General features: G+C 37.7%; 1 protein-coding gene across 6 annotated transcripts in view; it reads left to right on the top strand.

The window, feature by feature from the left end:
* Positions 1 to 21,474, top strand: part of MAN1A2 (mannosidase alpha class 1A member 2) — a 195,288-nt gene that overhangs the window by 62,644 nt on the left and 111,170 nt on the right. For all 6 annotated transcript variants that reach the window (XM_051857353.2, XM_002715724.5, XM_051857358.2 and 3 more), the window contains one exon: positions 15,513 to 15,631. In XM_051857353.2, coding sequence (XP_051713313.2) covers positions 15,513 to 15,631 — 119 coding nt within the window. The remainder of the gene's footprint in view (positions 1 to 15,512; positions 15,632 to 21,474) is intronic.

The raw sequence follows: 21,474 nt of genomic DNA, 5'->3' as shown, positions 1-21,474 counted from the left end.
AATTTGATGGTATCAGGTCATAGATTGAGATCGTTACCCATTTTGAGTTGACTTTTATATAAGGTGTAAGGTACTTGTCTTGTTTCATATGTCTGCACACAGAGATCTAATTTTCCCAGCACCATTTGTTGAAGAGATTGTCCTTTCTCCAGGGATTGATTTTAACTTCTTTGTCAGAGATTAGTTGCTTGTAGATGTATGAATTGATTTCTGGGGATTCTATTCTGTTCCATTGGTCTACATTTCTATTTCTGTGCTGGTACCAGGCTTTTTGATTATAACTGCCCTGTAGTATGTCTTGAAATCTGGTATTGTGATGCCTGTGGCTTTATTTTTGTTGTTCAAAATTGCTTTCGCTACTCAGGGTCTTTTGTGCTTCCATGTTAATTTTAGCATCATTTTTCTTAGATCTGAGAAGAATGTCCTTGGTATTTTTGATTGGGATAGCATTGAATATGTAAATTGCTTTTGGTAGTATGGACATTTTGATGATACCGATTCTTCCAATTCATGAACATGGAACATTTTTCCACTTTTTTGTGTCTTATTCTATTTCTTTATTTAATGTTTTGTGATTTTCATCATAGGGATATTTGACTTCTTTGGTTAATTTTATTGCAAAGTATTTAAAATTTTTTTGTAGCTCTTGTGAATGGGACTGATCTTACAAGTTCCTTCTCAGCTATGGCATTGTCTGTGTATACAAAGGCTATTGATTTTTGTGTGCTAATTTTCTATCCTACAACTTCACTAAACTCTCTTATTGAGTTCCAGTAGTCTCTTAGTGGAGTCTTTTGGTTCCCCTATGTACAGAATCATGTCATCTGCAAACAGGAATAGTGTGACTTCCTCCTTTCCAGTTTGTATCCCTTTGATTTCTTTTTCTTGCCTAATGACTCTGGCTAAGACTTCCAGGACTATATTGAATAGCATTGGTGAAAGTGAGCATCCTTGTCTGATTCTGGATCTTAGTAGAAATGTTTCCAGCTTTTCCCCATTCAACATGAAGCTGATTGTGAGTTTGTCATATATTGCCTTGATTGTGTTGAAGAATGTTCCTTCTAAACCAAGTTTGCTTTAGGTTTTTGTCATGAAAAGATGTTTTACTTATCAAATGCTTTCTGTTTGTCTGTTAAGATAATCATATGGTTTTTATTCTTCAATTTCTTAATTTGATGTATCACATTTATTGATTTGTATATGTTGAACTATCCCTGAATATGAGGGATAAACCCTACTTGGTCTGGGTGAATGATGTTTCTAATGTGTTGTTGGATTCAATTTGCTAGTATTTTGTTGAGGATCTTTGCATCTATGTTCACCTGGGATATTGGTTTATAGTTCTGTTTCTTTGTTGTAGCTTTTTCTGATTTTAGAATTAAGGTGATGTTGGTTTCATAGAAAGAGTTTGGGAGGGTTCTCTCCCTTTCAATTGTTTTGAATTTTTTTTTAATAATTGGAATTAGTTCTTTAAATGTCTGATAGAATTCAGTAGTGAAGCCTTCTGGTCCTGGGATTTTCTTTCTTGGGAGGGTCTTTATTACTGATTCTGTCTCCATCTTGGTTATTGATATGTTTAGGTTTTCATTGTCTTCATGCCTCAATTTTGGTAGATTGTATGTGTGCAGAAATCTACCCAAGTTTGGTAGAATTCAGCAGTGAAGCCATCTGGTCCTTGGCTTTTCTTTTCAGGATGATCTTTATTACTGTCTTGTCAATTGCTGTCTTGGTTATTGGTCTATTTAGGTTTTCTGTGTCTTAGTGACTCAGTTTTGGTGGCCTGTATATGTCTAGAAATCTATCTATTTATTCTAGATTTTCCAATTTGTTGACTTACATTTGTTTGTAGTAATTCATGATGATTTTTTTATTTTTTTATTTTTTTATTTTTTGACAGGCAGAGTTAGACAGTGAGAGAGAGATACAGAGAGAGTTATAGACATTGAGGGAGAGACAGAGCGAAAGGTCTTCCTTCTGTTGGTTCACTCCCCTAATGGCCGCTACAGCCGGCGTGCTGTGCTGATCCAAAGCCAGGAGCCAGGTGCTTCCTCCTGGTCTCCCATACTGGTGCAGGGCCCAAGGACTTGGGCCATCCTCCACTGCCTTCCCGGGCCACAGCAGAGAGCTGGACTGGAAGAGGAGCAACCGGGACTAGAACCCGGGGTGCCAGCGCCACAGGCGGAGGATTAGCCTGGTGAGCCATGGCGCCGGCCCATTGTTTTTATTTATGTGGTATCTGCTGTTACATCCTCTTCATCATCTCTGATCTCTGATATTATTATTTTGGTCTTTTCTCCCCCCAACCCCCGCCTTGTTTTTGTTAGTTGGGCCAGTGATGTATTAGGTTTCTTTATTTTTTCAAAAAGTAGCTCTTCATTTTACTAATCTTTTGTATTTTCTCCAATGTTGTTTATCTCTTCTTTTTTTTTTTTATAAAAAAGATTTATTTATTTATTTGAAAGTCAGAAATTACACAGAGAGAGGAGAGGCAGAGAGAGAGAAGTCTTCCGTCTGATGGTTCACTTCCCAGATGGCCGCGACAGCCAGAGCTGTGCCAATCCAAAGCCAGGAACCAGGAGTTTCCTCTAGGTCTCCCACGCAGGTGCAGGGGCCCAAGGACTTGGGCCATCTTCTACTGCTTTCCCAGGACATAGCAGAGAGCTGGATTGGAAGAGGAGCAGCCGGGACTAGAACCAGTGCCCATATGGATGCCAGTACTTCAGGCCAGGGCGTTATCCCACTGCGCCACAGCGCCAGCCCCTATCTCTTCTCTAATTATTTTTCCTCCTAATAATTTTCAGTTTTGCTTACTGTATTTCTTGGTCCTTGAGATGCATTGCTAGATCCCTTATTTGATGCCTTTCTTGATGTAGGCACTAATTGCTATGAACTTCTCTCTTAATCCTGCTTTTGCTGTATCCCATAAGTTTTGATGTTGTATTGTCATCTTCATCCATTTCCAGGATTTTTTTTTATTTCCCTTTGATTTCTTCTATGACTCACTGTTCCATTCAGAAGTGTGTGCTCAGTCTCTTTGTGCATACTTCCTAGAGAATCTTGAGTTTTTAATTTCCAGATTTATTCCATTGTGGTCAGTAAAGATACATGCTATGATTTCAGATTTTTTGAATTTACTGAGACTAGCTTTATGGCCTAGTGTATGGTCTATCCTAGAGAAAGTTCTATGCACTGATGAAAAGAATGTGTATTCTTCAACTGTGGGATGAAATGTTTTGCAGATTTGTTAGATCCATTTGGTCTATAATGTATGTTAGCTCTGTTTTTCTTTGTTGATTTTATGTCTAGGTAATCTGTCCATTTATAGAAGTTTTGTGTTAAAGTCCCACGTTATTATATATTGGAGTCTTGTGTCTCCCTTTAGATCCATTAATACTTGTTTTCAATAGCCAGGTGTCCTGACATTGGTTGCATATACATTTATTAGAGTCACATCTTTCTGTTGAATTGATTAATTAATCATTACATAGTGCCCTTCTTTGTTTCTTTTAACAGTTTTTGTTTTAAATTCTAGTTTGTCTATTAGGATGGCCACACTTGCTCATTTTTGTTTTCTGTTAGCATGGAATATCTTTTGCCATCATTTCACTTTGAGTCTGTGTGTATGCTTGATGGTGAGGTGTGTTTCTTGTAGGCAGCAAATTGATGGATCTTGTTTTTTTAATCCATTTAACAAGTCTATATCTTTTAATTAGAAAATTAGGCCATTTACATTCAAGGTTACTATTGATAAGTAACAACTGGGCCCTGCCATTTTTCCATAAAATTTCCTATGGATTGTTTTGGATTTTCTTTGTACTTTTACTAAGAGATTTTCTGCTTTCATATTCTTTCATAGTGATGACTATCTTTCTGTGTTTCTGTGTGTTGCATATCCTTAAGCATCATTGGTAGGGCTGGATGAATGGTGACAAATTCTTTTAGTCTCTGTTGTGGGAGTTCTTTATTTCACCTTCATTCATAAATGAGAGCTTTGCAGGATACAGTATTTTTAGTTGACAGTTTTTTTCTTGTTGAGTGTCTCCATTTTCTCCTAGTCTGTAGAGTTTCTGATGTAAAATCAACTGTTAGTTTAATTGGAGATCTTCTGAAGGTAACCTGGCGTTTTGTGCACATTTTAAAATCTTTATGTTTTACTTTTGAAAGTTTGAGTACAATGTTTCGTGGTGAAGATCTTCTCTGGTCATGTCTGTTAGGAGTTCTATGTGCTTCCTGTACAAGGACATCCCTTGATTTCTCCAAAATTTCTTCAAGTTATGGAAGTTTTCTGTTATTATGTCACTGAATAGGCCTTTTAATCCATTCTCTTTCCACACCTTGAGGAACTCCTAGGATCTGTATGTTGGATCATTTGATAGTATCTCATAAATCTTTTTTTTAAAGATTTATTTATTAATTTGAAAGGCAGAGTTACATATAAGCACAGGCAGAGAGAGAGAGAGAGAGAGAGAGTCTTCCATCTGCTGGTTCACTTACTAAATGGCTGCAACAGCCAGAGCTGGGCCAATCTGAAGCCAGAGCCAGGAGCTTCTTCCAGGTTTCCCACATGGGTGCAGGGGCCCAAAAACTTAGGTCATCTTCTTCTGCTTTCCTAGGCCATAGCAGAGAGCTGGATTGGAAGTGGAGCAGCTGAGATGTAACTAGTGCCCATATGGGATGCTAGCACTGCAGGAGGCGGCCTTACCTGCTATGCCATAGCACTAGTCCCTCTTATAAATCTTCAACACTGTTTTTTATTTTCTTAATTTTTTTTTGGTCTGAGATATTTCTAAAGATTTTGCTTCAGCCTCACCAAGTCTTTTGTTAAGGCTTTCCACCGTATTTTTATTTGACATACTGAAGTCTTAATTTCTAGTGTTTAGCTTGATTTTGCTTCTGAGTCTCAAGATCATTGGAAAATTTTTCATCCATGTCATGTATGGATTTCTTTGTGATTTGCTTCTCATTCCTTCTTAATTATTAATAATAATTAGTAATAAATATGGGGGTGGACATTTGTTACAGTGATTAAGTTGCTGCTTTGGATGTCTACATCCTGTATCAGAGTGCCTGATTTGAATCCTGGCTCCTCTGGGTGGTAGCAGATGATGGCTCGAGTATGGAATTGAGTTCCAGGTTCCTGGCTTCAACACGGCCGAGCCTGAGCAGTTGGAAAGTGAAACAGAAGGTGGAAGATGTCTATCTGTCATCTGTCTCTTTTTTTTTCAAAAAAGAAAGAAAAAAAATGGATATTAATTTTTTATTTTTTCAAATCAAATTGTATTCCTTAGAACTTTTGAGATATTAAACATTTATCAGATAGGTACTGGTCATGATACTGCATCATCAAAGAAGGAGGTACCTTTCTCTGAAGGGAGGAGAGAACTTCCACTTTGACTATGACCTTGTCTAAATAAGACCGGAGTTGGTGGACTGAAAAGGCTTCCATAGCCTTGGCAATCCATGACAAGAGCCTAGGATGATTACTGACACCATAAACAAGAGTGTCAATTGTTAAGTCAACAGGAATCACTGTGCACTTACTCCCCATGTAGGATCTCTGTCCCTAATGTGATGTACAATTAAATTAATGCTATAACTAGTACTCAAACTGTACTTACTTTACACTTTGTATTTCTGTGTGGGTGCAAAGTGATGAAATCTTTACTTAATATATACTAAATTGATCTTCTGTATATAAAGATAATTGAACATGAATCTTGATGTGAATGGAATGGGAGAAAGAGCGGGAGATGGGAGGGTTGTGGGTGGGAGGGAAGTTATGGGGGGGGGAAGCCACTTTAATCCAAAAGCTGTACTTTGGAAATTTATATTTCTTAAATAAAAGTTAAAAAAAGAAATTTTAAAGATAGAAAAAAATAAATTCAGCTCATGGTAAGCATCTTTTGTGAGGAGAAAATTACAGGGAAATTGTAGAAAAAATGAGCATGTAATCTCCAAGATTTTCAGTAGTCAAGATGTACTGTTTATGTTTTCCATTAAATTTTTAAAAAAGCTAAGGTTTTTCCTAGCCAAGCAAGCTAAGCAGGAATAGATCCTGTATTATGTTTTGTCTTTTGTTTGTAGGTTTGCTTTAGTTTATTTAAGAGTTTGTTTGTTTGCTACTTAGCCTGTTCTTTTTGTACATATTATTTTTTAATTTATTTTTATTTTTTTTGACAGGCAGAGTTAGACAGTGTGAGCGAGAGATACAGACAGAAAGGTCTTCCTTTTTCCATTAGTTCACCCCCAAAGTGGCCGCTACAGCCGGCACCCTGTGGACGGCGTGCTGTGTTGATCCGAAGCCAGGAGCCAGGTGCCTCCTCCTGGTCTCCCATGCGGGTGCAGGGCCCAAGCACCTGGGCCATCCTCCACTGCCTTCCCGGGCCACAGCAGAGAGCTGGACTGGAAGAGGAGCAACCGGGACAGAGTCCGTCGCCCTGACCGGGACTAGAACTTGGGGTACCGGCGCCAAAGGCGGAGGATTAGCCTAGTGAGCCGCTGCGCCGGCCTCTACATATCATATTCTTGCTAATGAGTGCTTGAACTTTTTGTTTTTTAAAAAATCTGTCTTTTTTGAAAATAGAAAAGGTTTAAGAGCAGGTATAGAGCTCAGCATTTGGTTTGACATCCCAAATTCTGCCTCTGTGTACTCAGGATTTTATAGTTAGAAGGGCCATTAGAAGTCCTGTCTCTGTGTTCCTGTAACAACATGCAGGCAGATATCAAACTTTTTCTCAAAATATTCTGGGGTGTAGGGGAAGCACTAAGTTAAGACATGTTCTTTTTCCTTTTACTTAATCCTGATTATTAAACAGTCTTTTATATGAAAATTAAAATCATGTTTGACTTCTGTCTAGTCATTGGCATCAGAAAACTGTAGATAACAGAAAATTCATTTCAAGATGACTTAAACTAAAAAGGGAATTTAATCAGTGCAGTGAAGTCTTACTGTATATCTGATTCCCACTAAGCTTTCTTTCCCTTTATCTCTCTCCTCTGTTTTACTTCACGTGTTCTGCCTCAGGCTGGCGGTGTAGCAGTAAGGCTGCAGTCGCTTAACGCTTCACGCCATCTGAATTCTTCATCTGTAGAAAGAGCATTGCAGAGAGGAGACCACTCACATTTCTTAGAAACTTTGGTGAAAGACTTCAGTTGAATGATTTCTCTCTCTCTCTCTCCCTCTCCCTCTCCCCTTTCTCCTTTCTTTCTGTTTTTCTTTCTTTTTAAATTGAGTCTTGTGCCCATGATTGAACCAAAAACTAAGATGATAGAATATATTCATTTGCTTTTACCCAGTTAGAATTTGCTCCCGGAGCTTGTGAATGAGGAGAACAAAATGATGCTGAAAAGTTAGCACTGATAATAATTATCAAAACAGTGATTAGCAGAATAAATTCTTTTTACTTAGATACTCTGGAGAATTGAAAGAGCTTTGTTAGGGATAAGTCTTTTCATATTTAAAACAAAGAATTTTGATTTGGTTAAAAGTATTCTTTGACATCGCAATGCTTTTATTTAAAAAATATGTTTATTTGAAAGTAGGTACGAGAGACAGAGACAAATTCCCACTCCAACCCCTACAGTGTTCCTTGAAGGGTGATTTTATTTTCTGTATGTGTGTATATGTGTGTGTGTGTGACGTTTGTGTTTTGTATATGTATATAAGCAAATTCTTTTTTACTGTTTCAACTTATCTGTGATTTGCTTTGCTACTATTTTATTGCTGATTTCTGCTTTCATATTCATTAGAGAAACTGTTCTGTACTTTTTTTTAAAACTTTTATTTAATGAATATAAATTTCCAAAGTACAGCTTATGGATTACAATGGCTTCCCCCCCATAACGTCCCTCCCACCCGCAACCCTCCCCTTTCCCTTGTATTTTGTCTTCTTTTGGTATCAGCATATTTCTGTTCTCATAAAATGAGTTGAAAGTATCCTCTATTTTGGTTTTCTGGAAGAGGTTATTTAGAACTGGTTTTATTTTTCTCTTAAAAGTTAGGTGTAATTCATCAGTGAAACAATTTGCATCTGTAGTTTTTTTTTTTTTAAGATTTTTAAACTACAGATTAAATTTCTGCTTCATCTTGGGTGAGTTGTGTTTTTTTTTGGTTTTTGAGGAATTTTGTTTGAGTTTGTTTCATTTGATTTGTTGATATAATGTACATAGAAGTTGTTACCATTTGAATGTAGGAGCTGTAGTGATCATCTCGCTATATTCCTATACTAGTAATTTGTATCTTCTCTTTTTCACTTTGTCAATTCTAGAGATTTATTAATTTTATCACTATTTTCAAAAAAGCAGCTTTTAGTTTCTTTGATCTTTTAAATATTTTCTTTGTTTTCAACTTCTACTTTCCTTCCTTCTTCCCTCCCTCCCTCCTCAGGCAGAGTTAGAGAGAGAGAGAGAGAGACAGAGAGAAAGGTCTTCCTTCCATTGGTTCACCCCACAAATGGCTGCTACAGCCGACGCACTGCGCTTATCTAAAGCCAGGAGCCAGGTACTTCCTCCTGGTCTCCCATCAAGCACTTGGGCCATCTGCATTAGCAGGGAACTAGATCAGAAGTGGAGTAGATGGGATGCAAACCGGCACCTATATGGGATATTGGCACTGCAGATGGCAGCTTAACCTGCGATCCACAATACCAGCCCCCAGTTTTTCAATTCTTGCTTCACGTGTTCTGAGATGCTTTTTCTTGATATGTGCTCATGCATTTAGGATTCTCCGTCTTCCTGGTGGTACCACCAAAGCCCTAATACCAAAATCAGACAAAGATATTACAAAGAAAGAAAGTGTAAACCTATATCCCTTGTGAATATAAACATAAAAATCTTAAACTAAATCTTAGTAAATCTAGAGTACTGATATATAAACAGAATAATACATTATGAATAAGTAGGTTTACCCTAGGGATTCCTAGTTATGTTTTAGCATTTGGAAATTGCATAATATAATTCAAGATATATCAGGAAATAAAAGAGAAATATTATGTGATCATCTTAGTAGATATAGAAAAAGCATTTAATAACATTCAACATCCATCCCTGATAAAAACTCTCAGTATACTAGAATGAAAGGGAATTTCTTCAACCTGAGAAAAGGAATTTAAACAACCCCACAACAAACAAAAATTTCAAACAATCCTCCGCATACTTGATGTTGAAACACTCACTTTCCCCTAAGATTGTGAGCTAAGCAAGCTCTCTCACGTCTATGGACCATTGTATTAGAGGTCCTAGCCAGTACACTTAGGAAAGGAAAAAGAATAAATAATGGAATTAAACAACTAAAGCTGTCTTTACTTGTAGTCAACATGGTCATTCATGAAGAGAATACTGAAGATTCTGACAAACCAGAAAAATTTGATGAGATTCATGCAGAACCTATGAAAACTTTTAAGTTATTATCTAGATGAATTTAAAAGCACTTTGGTATTTTGATTGGTATCGCATTGAATCTATAAATTGCTTTTGGGAGAATGGACATTTTGATGATATTGATTCTTCCAATCCATGAGCATGGAGGATTTTTGCATTTTTTGGTATCCTCTTCTATTTCTTTCTTTAAGATTTTGTAATTCTCATCGTAGAGATCTTTAACATCCTTGGTTAAGTTTATTCCAAGGTATTTTTGTGGCTATCGTGAATGGGATTGATCTTAGTAGTTGTTTTTCAGCCGTGGCATTGTCTGTGTATACAAAGGCTGTTGATTTTTGTGCATTGATTTTATATTCTGCTACTTTGCCAAACTCTTCTATGAGTTCTCATAGTCTCTTAGAGTTCTTTGGATCCCCTAAATAAAGAATAATATTATCTGCAAAGAGGGGTAGTTTGACTTCTTCCTTCCCAATTTGTATCCCTTTAATTTCTTTTTCTTGCCTAATGGCTCTGGCTAAAACTTCCAGAACTATGTTGAATAACAGTGGTGAGAGTGGGCATCCCTGTCTGGTACCAGATCTCAGTGGAAATGTTTCTAACTTTTCCCCATTCAATAGGATGCTGGCCATGGGTTTTTCATAAATTGCTTTGAATTGAGGAATGTTCCTTCTATACCCAATTTGCTTACAGTTTTCATCATGAAAGGGTGTTGTATTTTATTGAATCTTTCTCTGCAGTTTGTTAATGTGGTGTATCACATTGTTTGATTTGCGCACATTGAACCATCCCTGCATACCAGGGATAAATCCCACTTGGTCTGGGTGGATGATTTTTCTGATATGTTGTTGCATTCTTTTGGCCATTTGGGGAGTGAACCAATGGAAGGAAGACCTTTCTCTGTATGTCTCTCCCTCTCATTGTCTGTAATTCTAACTCTCAAATAAAATAAATAAAATCTTTTAAAAAATTAAAATTTCTGTTCTCCATAAGATATTAAGAAAATTAAGACAACCACTGACTTGGAGAAAATGTTTGTAGTACATACATAATACTTATGTGTCCAGCATATATAAAGGATTCCCCGCTAATGAAAGTATACGAACAAACTGGTAAGTACATCAGCAATCAAGAAAGGTATAAATAAAGCATAAACCGGGGCCTCTTGTGGGGAGCAAACCGGACTAGACTGAGTTACTGGAATTAAGACTTATTCTATGCATCTGCTCTCCCACAATATGGCGCTGGGAGAGAAGTAAACAGCTTCTACACAGCTGCCTCCAGTTCAGCTAATAAACTGTAGGACTTGCTCCTGATTGGAGGAGAGCAGCGTACTCGGCGTGTGGGCAGCCGAGTTAGGATTGGCGGAGGAGGACTATAAAGGAGGAGAGAGACGGCATTCACCAGGAACATCTATGGGGAACATCTAAGGGAACCTGTGCAGCCCCCGAGAGAGCCGGCCGGCGGTGTGCCGCTCCCCTGCGGAAGTGGGGAATGTGGCCAGGGGGAACCGCCCTTCCACGGAGGTGGAAGGGTCGGTAGCCAACCCGGGAAGAACCAGCAGCAAACCCGGGGAGGGCCGAGCAGACGAAAGAACAGCGCAGGGTCCTGTGTCGTTCCTCCACGAAGAGGGGGAGCGACATAATGGTGCCGTGACTCGGATATGAAGCCTAGGCAGGGTTTAGTGTCGTTCCTCCACGAAGAGGGGGAGCGACAGCCTCTGCTGGGACATAGTGGGTAAAGCTGCCGCCTGCAGTGCTGGCACCCCATATGGATGCTAGTTCGAGTCCTGGCTGCTCCGCTTCTGATCCATCTCTCTGCTATGGCCTGGGAAGGCAGTGGAGGACAACCCAAGTGCTTGGACCCTGCACCCAAGTGGGAGACCTGGAAGAAGCTCTTGGATCCTGGCTTTGGATCGGCCCAGCTCTACCCGTTGCAGCCATTTGGGGAGTGAACGAGCGGATGGAAGACTCTCTCTCTCTCTCTCTCTGCCTCTGCCTCTCTATAACTCCACCTTTCAAATAAATAAATAAATCTTTAAAAAAAAGGATAAACCACAATGCAGTATCTCTATACTCCCGTTAATATTTGAAAGACCAGCAATACCAGATATTGACAAGGATGCTAGGACAACTAGAGCATTCACACATAGCTGCATGGAGCATAGAATGTTACACTTTGGAAAGCAGTTTGTCAGCTTCTTACAAAGTTAAACATGAACTTAATATATGTGTAGCTCAGTAATTGCACCTGTAATTATGTTCAGGATGCACATAAATGAAGTCACATAGTAGTTTTATTTTCCTTAGTAAGATTTTTTTTCATCAATGCTATTATAAATCAAATTTTAAGTTTTTTTTTCTATATTCTGTAAAAGTTTTTGTAGAAAATTGTTTATCCTTAAAGTAGAATTTGTTCTGTGATGCTTCCAGAATGTGGTGCTTTTGTAGTGGGTAACTTTTTGGGAACTTTTCAGTTTTCTCTGTTAATTGTTTTTTTGTTTGTTTGCTTAGATTCTGTTTCTCCTTTCATAAATCTAGATAATACACATTTTGGGGCAGGCATTATGGTGCTGCAATGGGTTGAGCTGCTATTTGGGACTCCAGCATCACCTATTAGGTTGCCTGTTTGAGTTCCAACGACTCTGCTTCCCATCTAGTTCCTGCTAATGCATTCTGAGAGGAAGCAGATGATGGCTGAAGGGCTTGGGCTCCTGCCATCCACCTCGCCCACCCCCTAGGGTGTTGCAGGCATTTGGGGAGTGGATGAAAGGTTTTTCTGCCCCCCCCCTTTTTTTTCCACTCTAGCTTTCAAGTAGATGAAAATAAGTAAATAAATATTTAAAAAAATTTTTTAAAGATCTTATTTATTTGAAAGGCAGAAGCAGAGAGAGAGAGAGAGAGAGAGAGTCTTTCATCTACTGGTTCATTCCCTCCCCAGATGGCCACAATGGGCAGAGCTGTGTCAATCCAAAGTGAGGAGCCAGGAGCGTCTTCTGAGTCTCCCACGCGATGCAGGGGCCCAAGGACTTGGGCCATCTTCTACTGCTTTCCCAAGCCATAGTAGAGAGCTGGATGGGAAGTGGAGCAACTGGGACCCGAAGTGGTGCCCGTGTGGGGTGGTGTCTTTACCCACTATGTCACAGCACCAACCCCTAAATAAACATTTTTTAAAAATCTTAAATTATCTGTTTTCCTGGAAAGATTTTCAGTTCCACTACTTTTGAAATGTAATATGGAGATACAAAATAGGCCTTCATAATTTTCTTAATTTCCTCTTTATCTGTTGTTGTAATTTTACTTTTGTGTTCTTTAATATTCTCTTGTCTAGTGTTAAAAAATTAGGTAATAGATTCATTGTATAGTTCTTTTCTTATGGCTGTCCATATTTTACAGTTTCCTTCATTTTTAATTAGTTTCTGCCTTTAGTTTTTCTAATTCTCCTACATTTTTGCTGAAGTTTATCCTTTTTCTTTAGTAGAATATTGAATTCAGTTATTTGCATTTGTCCTTATTAAAGTAGGAACAAATTTTTAATGATAAAAGTTTTTCCTCTGAGAACTGCTTTAGGTGATTTCCATGTTCTCATAATAAACTTCTTTATTCATGTTTTATAAATTCTGCAATGTCATGTTTCACTGCTTCTTTGACCTATGGGTAGTTTTAGGCATTTTCATTTAATCCAGTTGAAAACTTTAGCTGTCTTGGTAAATAATCATAATGTTAACCAATAATTTCAGTTGTGCTGTTCTCTCCCTGAGCTATCTTTAGCCCATGGCACAAACCTCTCTGTGTGTAATTATTCAGGACTGATGCAGAATAGATGGGTCAGGCCGTTTTCCATTCCAGAGTGGTCAGTACTTTTGAGTGAGATGCTTCTACAAGACTAGATAAATAATGAGAAAGCTGAGAAACATAACCGTCTGCAAAAATCTTGTGAATTATGTGATAAATGTTTTGGATGCAATACTCAAATATGAAGCAGTTATACAAGAGATAGGGATGTATAAGTGATTAAAAGGTTTGATAAAGTTTTTATAATGATCAAAGCTGAGGAGTAAGAAAAGTAGAAGGAAAGTTTGTAATGACCCAGTACTAATGATCTAACATGAAGGGAACCAAGTAGTGAATTTAGTGTGTGGGAGCACTTGTTAGCAGGAAAATAGACTTATTGGTAAGTCGAAGAAATTAGTAGGAGCAGATAAGCAGGAGAAAGAATAGCATTTAAGGACAACTATCAGAAGGACAAATGTGTATAGCTTTAAAGCATCAGAAAAAAATGGGTTTTACCCAATTAAAAGAAGAGTGAAAAAAGAAAGACTAGCTAGTAGAAAATGTGAGCTGCTTGAAAAGTAGTTCCTAAAATGTTGCTAAGAAAACCTGTTGATAAGCAAAGCTGTTATTGATTACCTTATTTTTTAAAAGATTTATTTATTTATTTGTAAGATAGAGATACAGAGAGGTGAGAGTGAGAGAGTAAGAGAGAGAGAGAGAGAGAGAGAGTGAGGGTGAGGGATCTTCCATCTGCTGGTTCACTCCCTAAATATCTACAACACCTGGGGCTGGGCCAGACTGAAGCCGGGAGCCAGGAACTTCTTCCAGGTTTCCCACGGGGGTTCAAGGGCCCAAGTACTTCAGACATCTTTTCATTCTTTCCCATGTGCATTAGCAGGGAGCTGGAGCAGAGGTAGAGCAGCCAAGACTTGAAGCAGTGACCTTATGGGATGCTGGCACTGCAGGTGGAGGTTTAACCTTCTAGGACACAACAGTGTCTCCTGTTGATTACCTTAGTAAGGAGATCACTGTCTCAATGAGAGGGGAAGAATGAAGTTGAGACACTGTGATTTAAGTATGTTTTAGGAAGGATCTTCCAGTTTAGGCAGTACTCAGTTATGTTTAAGTAAGGATCATGATATTACAGTTTCCATAAGGGGAGGATTTGTGTGCAAGGTGTTCTGAGTTTTGGGATGCAAGCTGTCATTTGATTGATAGTTTTTGTTGAAAAGTTGATAGGTCTTTTAGGAAGTTCCTGGAATGAACCTGGCTGTCTTTTTTTTTTTTTTTTTTCATCTTTTATCTTTCTGGGCAATAGTCTCCTAAAAGAAACTCATGTTGTTGAAGACAATGTGGTGTTAATATAAACAGTAAACTATGTGCATGATTTTTGTTCTTAGAGGAAAGAAATAATAATTGCATTTCTGTGGTTGGGGAGAACCAATCTGCTCCCAGATTTTTTTTAGCTAGTATTTTATTAGGGCTTTTTTTGCAGGCATACACTCAAGTAAGATTGGCCTGTTTTCTTGTCTTGTGTTTTCAGTATCTAGTTTTGGTATCAGACTGATTTCGTTGAATTATTTCTCCTTTCTTTATTCCTTCCCTGGAACATTTTTTTTTTTTTTTTAAGATTGGGATTATCTCTTTGTTGAAGACGGGTAGATACTATTTTGATTTCTCTGTTCACATTTTGTTTTATGATTTACCTTTTTTGATTATTAAGGATTATTGTAATTTCTGGTTATTTAGCCTTGTTGTACATTTATTATTAGTTTTTAGTATGTTTTCTGCCCTTTTATGAATTTGAACCAGAAGGGCATGGTTGTCTTACAACTCAGTTCATCATCTTTAGCAATTGTTCTTTTTTCTTGAATAAATTCTCTTTTTTCCTCCTCATCTCAATTACATATATAAATATCTGATGATTTGACCAGGCGGAAAGTTAAGGAGAATTAAACTTCTGGTTTCTTCGACTTCCTAATAGTTAGTACTCTGCCATCTTTAGTAAAATACATTAAGCTGTGTGTATGAGTATGCTTCAAAAAGTTCATGGAAAATAGCATTGGGATGAAATTAAAAGGTTGTTTTATTTTGGCACAAAAAGATTTTTTGGTGCAAAAATAACATGTGAGAAATGCATATTCTGAGCAAGCTAAGCATGGATTTCAGATTTTTTGCACCAAAGTAAACACTTTTAACTTCATTTTTCCATTAATTTTTTGAAATGCTTTTGTATTTTCCTGATGAAAAAGAGAAAAGTATTGAGTATTCATTTTGATCCTTATTTTTTTTACTTTAATTTAAATATGAAAGAGACCTTATGTGAAAGAAATTTTTGTGATGACTTTTTTTGTCCTCTTACAGGAAGTTCACAAATGGGTGCTACTATAGTAGATGCTTTGGATACCCTTTATATCATGGGACTTCATGATGAATTCCGGGATGGGCAAAACTGGATTGAAAATAACCTTGACTTCAGTGTGGTAAGTAAATGATTAATAATCTCTATATTGACTATAACAGGACACAATTTCTATGTGCTGAGGTCTGAATGTTTGTTTCCTCCCTAAATTCATATGTTCAACCTAATCACTAATGGGGTGGTATTAGGAGGTGGGTTTCTGGCAGGTGATTGGGTTGTATGCTTAGAACCCTCCCTCATGAATGGGATTAGTGCTCTATAAATTAGGCCCTGGATAACTGCCTTACCCTTTCTACCCTGTGAGGTTACACTGAGAAACTTCCATCTGTGAAATAGAAAGTGGTCCCTTTATAGACACTGAATCTGTTGGTGTTTTGATCTTGGACTTTCTATCCTCCAGAACTGTGAAAAATAGATATGTTGTTTCTAAGCCACATGGTTTGTGGTATTTTCTTATAGCAGCTTGAATAGCCTAAGATGCTAACCTTAGGAGTTTTGTGCATTATAATAGCTATTAAAATAATTCTAAGTCCTCTTTCCTCTTTTGGGACTTTTTTTTCATTTTTTATGTAAAATATAATCTTTTCTGACTAATCTCCATTTACTCTTCTTGCCCCCCCCCTTTATTTTTTTTGGAAATAGGGCAGGATGAAATAAACAGTCTTTGCCACATTTTTATTTTGAGGGATGGGGTTAAGGGTGAGTGAGAGAACAAGCTCCCGCTTACTGGTTAACTCACCAAAAATGCTTGCAACAATTACGGCTGAGCTGAGCTGAACCTGGGAATAAGGAACCAGAATCTCAATCTACATCTACATAGGTGTCAGGAACTTGGTTACTTAAGCCATTGCTTCAGCTTCCCAGGGTCTGCATTAGCAGGAAGCTATAGTCAGGAACTACAGCCAGGCATCAGTCCCGGGTACTCTGATGTGATGTGTTGGGCATCTTAACTGAATCTTAAATGTCTGCTCTACTTTTATTGCCTTTATCATCTGAGGTAAAGGAGATAAAAAAAAAATGGACTAGAAATATCAGGAAAACTTAAACTGCCTTATGAATTCTGTGTGTGTGTGTGTGTTAAAGATTTAATGATTTGGCATAACTTTGATAAGTCTTCAAATAAGCCTATGTACATACAGACTTCTAGCACTTTGGCGTAGTTATTGCATAGCATTTCTTAGTAGATTTGAAGCCCAGGGCAGCTAAATTCTAGCTGTATGACTTGGGAAAGTTCCTCATTCTTTCTAAATCTTTGGTGAAATTGTTATCCCCTTGAAATAGTGTGAGGATTGAAGTAATATGGTACTTATTAAGTGTTCAGTAAATGGCAGCAATCATTTTTATTGCTATCAATCGTCACTTAAAAGATGCATGGAGATTTTTGTCATATACATATCATCTTTCATGATATTTGTACTTGTTATTCACTGCAACTGCAGTATCCTCCACTCCACTATGTGCTTTTCTTTCTAGCAGATTTAAATTGTGATTTGAATCATAGTTTATTTCTCCTCTGATGCCTTTCTTGGTGCTACCTAGGTGAAAACTATTTCTTATAGGCTAGCATTTTGAAAGCCAGACACATCTATTGACATATCTCAACAGTTTTTGTTACCAATTCAGTTTAGGTTTGGCCGTGAGTGGCATAAAATCTAATATAAAATAAATGAAAGACTTGTTTATTTCTCTTTCATGTAAATCATGAATAAGATAAGAATTCATGGGTTTGTTTGGTAGTTTCCTTACCATGAAGAGTCTAGGATCCTTTGTCTTGTTTGTGTCAGCTTTAGCATATAGCTTTGACCTCATGTTACAAGATGATTCCTAAAGATCTAGGTATCTTACCTTCTTTTCAGTTTAAAGAAGGACACACAATTGCTCTGTAAGAACACTCCTCAGTAGTTGCTCACCCCATTTTTGCTATTGGGTATACTGTTTTCACATGGTCCCACCTAACTGCTGTACAAGGAAGCTGAGGAACAATTTTTTTTTTTCTGTATAACTATGCAGCTTAGAGATTGTGATTTTTTGTATCTTGTTTATGAAGTCCCCTATGTCAACATCATGAAGGTACAAAATTCTTATATTTTATTCTAGACATTTAAACACTTTGCTTTTGTACCTGGTCTTTAACCCATATAAAATTGATTTTTGTATTTAGGGTGAAATAGTGAACCATGAATTGATCATATCACCATTTATTTCCCAACTATTTATGTATGTCACATTAATCATATATTAGTCATATTAGTTTATTCTTTTCTATTGGCTTTTTCTTTATCCATACATCAATACTAAACTGTCTTAATTATAATACTTCTGTTAGAAATCTTGATATCTGTCTCTGAATCTTGATATCTGATCTTATTTTACAAAGAAGATAACTTAATTATTTGTTCTTCCAAGTTCTGGAAAGTTGTTGAAATTTTGATGAAGATTACACTTAATTTGCTGATCATTTGGAGACAATTTGCATCTGTACAGTCTCAAATAGTGCCATTCGTTAACATAGCAGGTTTATTAGGGCTAGTAATTCTTCATATCATTATACCAGTCAGGGCTCAATCAAGGACTAATACTATACCATTTATTTTAACTAGAAGACTTAATGTGTAGAATTGTTACCAAGAATTGAGAATCCAAAAAGGCAAGAAAAGAGCATTATGTTATCACCAGAGTTAGTAACTACAGGAAACAGCTATGATCTGATCTATGGTGCTATGAGAACAATGGGAAGAAATTGAGATCATTAAAATTAAGTAGCTTCAGCTCCAAAACACTAGCTCTCAGTGCTACTCAGGTGTTGCTGGTACCCTAAGAGTTCCAAGAAGGGCTGTCTTAGAGCTAGGATTCAGACTTCTAAGGAGGGGTACTACAGGGAGGCAGGTTTGGAGATTGTATGTGTAATGGAAGAACTGTGCCTGGAAACAGCTGCCACTGTCATAATGAAGAACTGTTGCTGATGTGACACTGTCAGAAATTAGAAGTGAAAAGAATTAAGTTCTGACTACAAAAGAATGGATTGGACTCTGAAAGAAAATTGTTTATCAGCACATTTTGCATCCCTTTCAAACTTCGTGTCATTGTGTTTTAGCCATATATTTTGCATATGATATGTATTTGAATTTTGTTATTTTTATCTAGTCTTTGTTTAACTCTTAAGCTTGAAGTATTTATTTTTGTTATGATGACTTAAAGATAACATAAAGATGACTTAAAGATGTCTTCCATCTTTGTTTTGCTACCAATGTTATACCATTGTACTTTTTTCTCTTTTATTTATATAAAAGGAATAAATTTCATGTATTCAGATTTAAGAGCAAAATGATATTATACCTTTAATTTGTCTTTATTTTGTTTTCCTTTCCATATTTTGAATTAAATTACTCAGTATCTCTCTTTTATCTTATTAGTTTGACATTTATACTTTCCTTTTCCATGCATTTTGAGGTTACTCTTAAAGCTTTAATATGTATACTTAGGACGTTTTAATAAACTTTTATCTTCCTTCTGAAGAGCATAGGAATCTTAGATAATTTAACTTAGTTTATCTCTCTCTTATATGTAATTATTGTTTGGTTGGTCCTAACTTATAATTCAGATTTCCATATTAAGTAATGAATACATAAATAATTGAGAGCTTTCTTTGCAACATATACTTCTAGATTCTGTGAACAATATAGGATCTTACCTGTTTCTTGAGTTTGTACTCTAGTGTCAGGAGAAAACAATATACAGTTGTTCATGTTCTATGTGGTATGTCAGATCGTGATAAATGCTTTGGAGAATAATAAGAAGAGTAAATAGAATTGGAGTAAGTAGTGGTGGGGTATTGCTATTTTATACTGGATAGCTGTTGAAAGATTCCACATTAAGGTGACATTTCTGAGAAGACTCCTACGGGAAGCCATATAGATGTGGATATAAAGCGCGCACTCTCTCTCTCTCTCTCTCTCTTTTATTTTTTTATTTTTTTTGATAGGTAGAGCTATAGACAGTGAGAGAGAGACTGAGAGAAAGGTCTTCCTTCCGTTGGTTCACCCCCAAAATGGCTGCCACGGCCAACACTGTGCCGATCTGAAGCCAGGAGGCAGGTACTTCCTCCTGGTCTCCCATGCGGGTGCAGGGGCCCAAGCACTTGGACCATCCTCCACTGCCCTCCCGGGCCACAGCAGAGAGCTGGACTGGAAGAGGAGCAACTGGGACTAGAACCCGGTGCCCATATGGGATGCTGGCGCTGCAGCCAGAGGATTAACCAAGTGAGCCAAGGCGCCGGCCCCATATAAAGCTCTCTCTTAATAGATAGCAGCTTGAGAATAGAGTTTGAGGTTGATGATTATTTTTTATTTACTTTAAAAGATTTACTTATTGGCTGGCGCCATGGCTCAATAGGCTAATCCTCTGCCTGCGGCACCAGCTCCCCAGGTTCTAGTACTGGTTGGGGCGCCGGCTTCTGTCCCGGTTGCTCCTCTTCCAGTCCAGCTCTCTGCTGTGGCCCGGGAGTGCATTGGAGGATGGCCCAAGTCCTTGGGCCCTGCACCCACATGGAAGACCAGGAGAAGCACCTGGCTCTGGGCTTCAGATCAGCGCGGTGCGCCGGCCGCAGCGGCCACTGGAAGGTGAACCAACGGAAAAGGAAGACCTTTCTCTCTCTCTCTCTCACTGTCCACTCTTCCTGTCAAAAAAAAAATGTTTCTTAAAAAAAAGATTTACTTATTTTTTTGAAAGGCAGAGTTAGAGAGAGAGTGAGCGAGCGAGCTTCCATCCACTGGTTCACTCCCCAAATGCCTGCCTGCAACAGCTAGGGCTGGGCCACGCTGAAGCCAAGAGCCACCATCTTCCAGGTCTTCCATGCGCGTGGCAGGGGCCCAAGAACTTAGACCATCTTCTGTTGTTTTCCCAAGCACATTAGAAGGGAGCTAGGTGGGAAATGCAGCAGCCAGGACTTGAACTAGGGTCCATGTCTTTTGCCAGCATTGTAGGCAGTGGCTTAATCTGCTATGTTACAATTCCTGCTCCTGCTGATTATTTTTAAAAATACAGTTCTGTTATGTTTTCTGCTTATGTTATACCATTGAAAAGTGTGCTATATCAGTCTGATTTTTAAAAGATCATGTTTGTTTTCCTTTGTTTAAATATTTTGTTTTTCATTGTGTTCTATAATTCCATTAGCATGTGTTTAGGTGTGAATTACAATTTAAAAGACTTACTGCTTCCTCAGTCTGAGGATTTATGTTTTCATCAATTTTAGGATATTCTCAGTCATTACTCCTTTCAAGTGTGCTTCTACTCAATTTCTTTCTTCTTCCCTCTTCTCATAGCTTCTCTTTTTCTGTTGGGGAAAGATAATGTGTCTTACAAATAATTGTGTATTAATAAGATAATGATATATGTTAACTGGAGAGATAATGCAAGGTAAAGGGTTAGTGATGGATGAGTACTTGTTAGTATTGGGTGGTCAAGGTGACATTGGTTCAGAGAAATGGAGTAAATGATTCATTCAGCAGTATGAAAGGAAGACATCCAAATATAGGATGAAACACGTGGAAAAACTTGACACTGGAGACTTGAGTTTGGCAGTTCTGAGAACTGCAAGTAGACCTGTACAGTGAAGTAAGTCCAAGGGATATTACTAAGAGATGTCAAAGAGGTTGTAGGGGATCTGAGCATGTTGAGTCTGATAGGTGGTATACCCTGATTGTTAACTGGAAACCATTGTAAGTAATTGCAGAATAATTATCTAAACCATGTAGAATTTAAACGGCTCCTGAATGAAAGCAGAAATACGGGGTAGGAGATTTTGTTTATGATCTAGCTGATGGAGACTCTCCCTCCCTATATGTTTAATGATTGTCTACTATGTGCCCTGCAATATGCTATATGTTTAGAATATATGAGGTAACA

This window comes from Oryctolagus cuniculus, chromosome 7, assembly GCF_964237555.1.
Source record: "Oryctolagus cuniculus chromosome 7, mOryCun1.1, whole genome shotgun sequence".
NCBI classification, from domain to species: domain Eukaryota; kingdom Metazoa; phylum Chordata; class Mammalia; order Lagomorpha; family Leporidae; genus Oryctolagus; species Oryctolagus cuniculus.
Note: the sequence above shows the minus strand (reverse complement) of the source record. Positions and strands in the feature narration are given on the sequence as shown.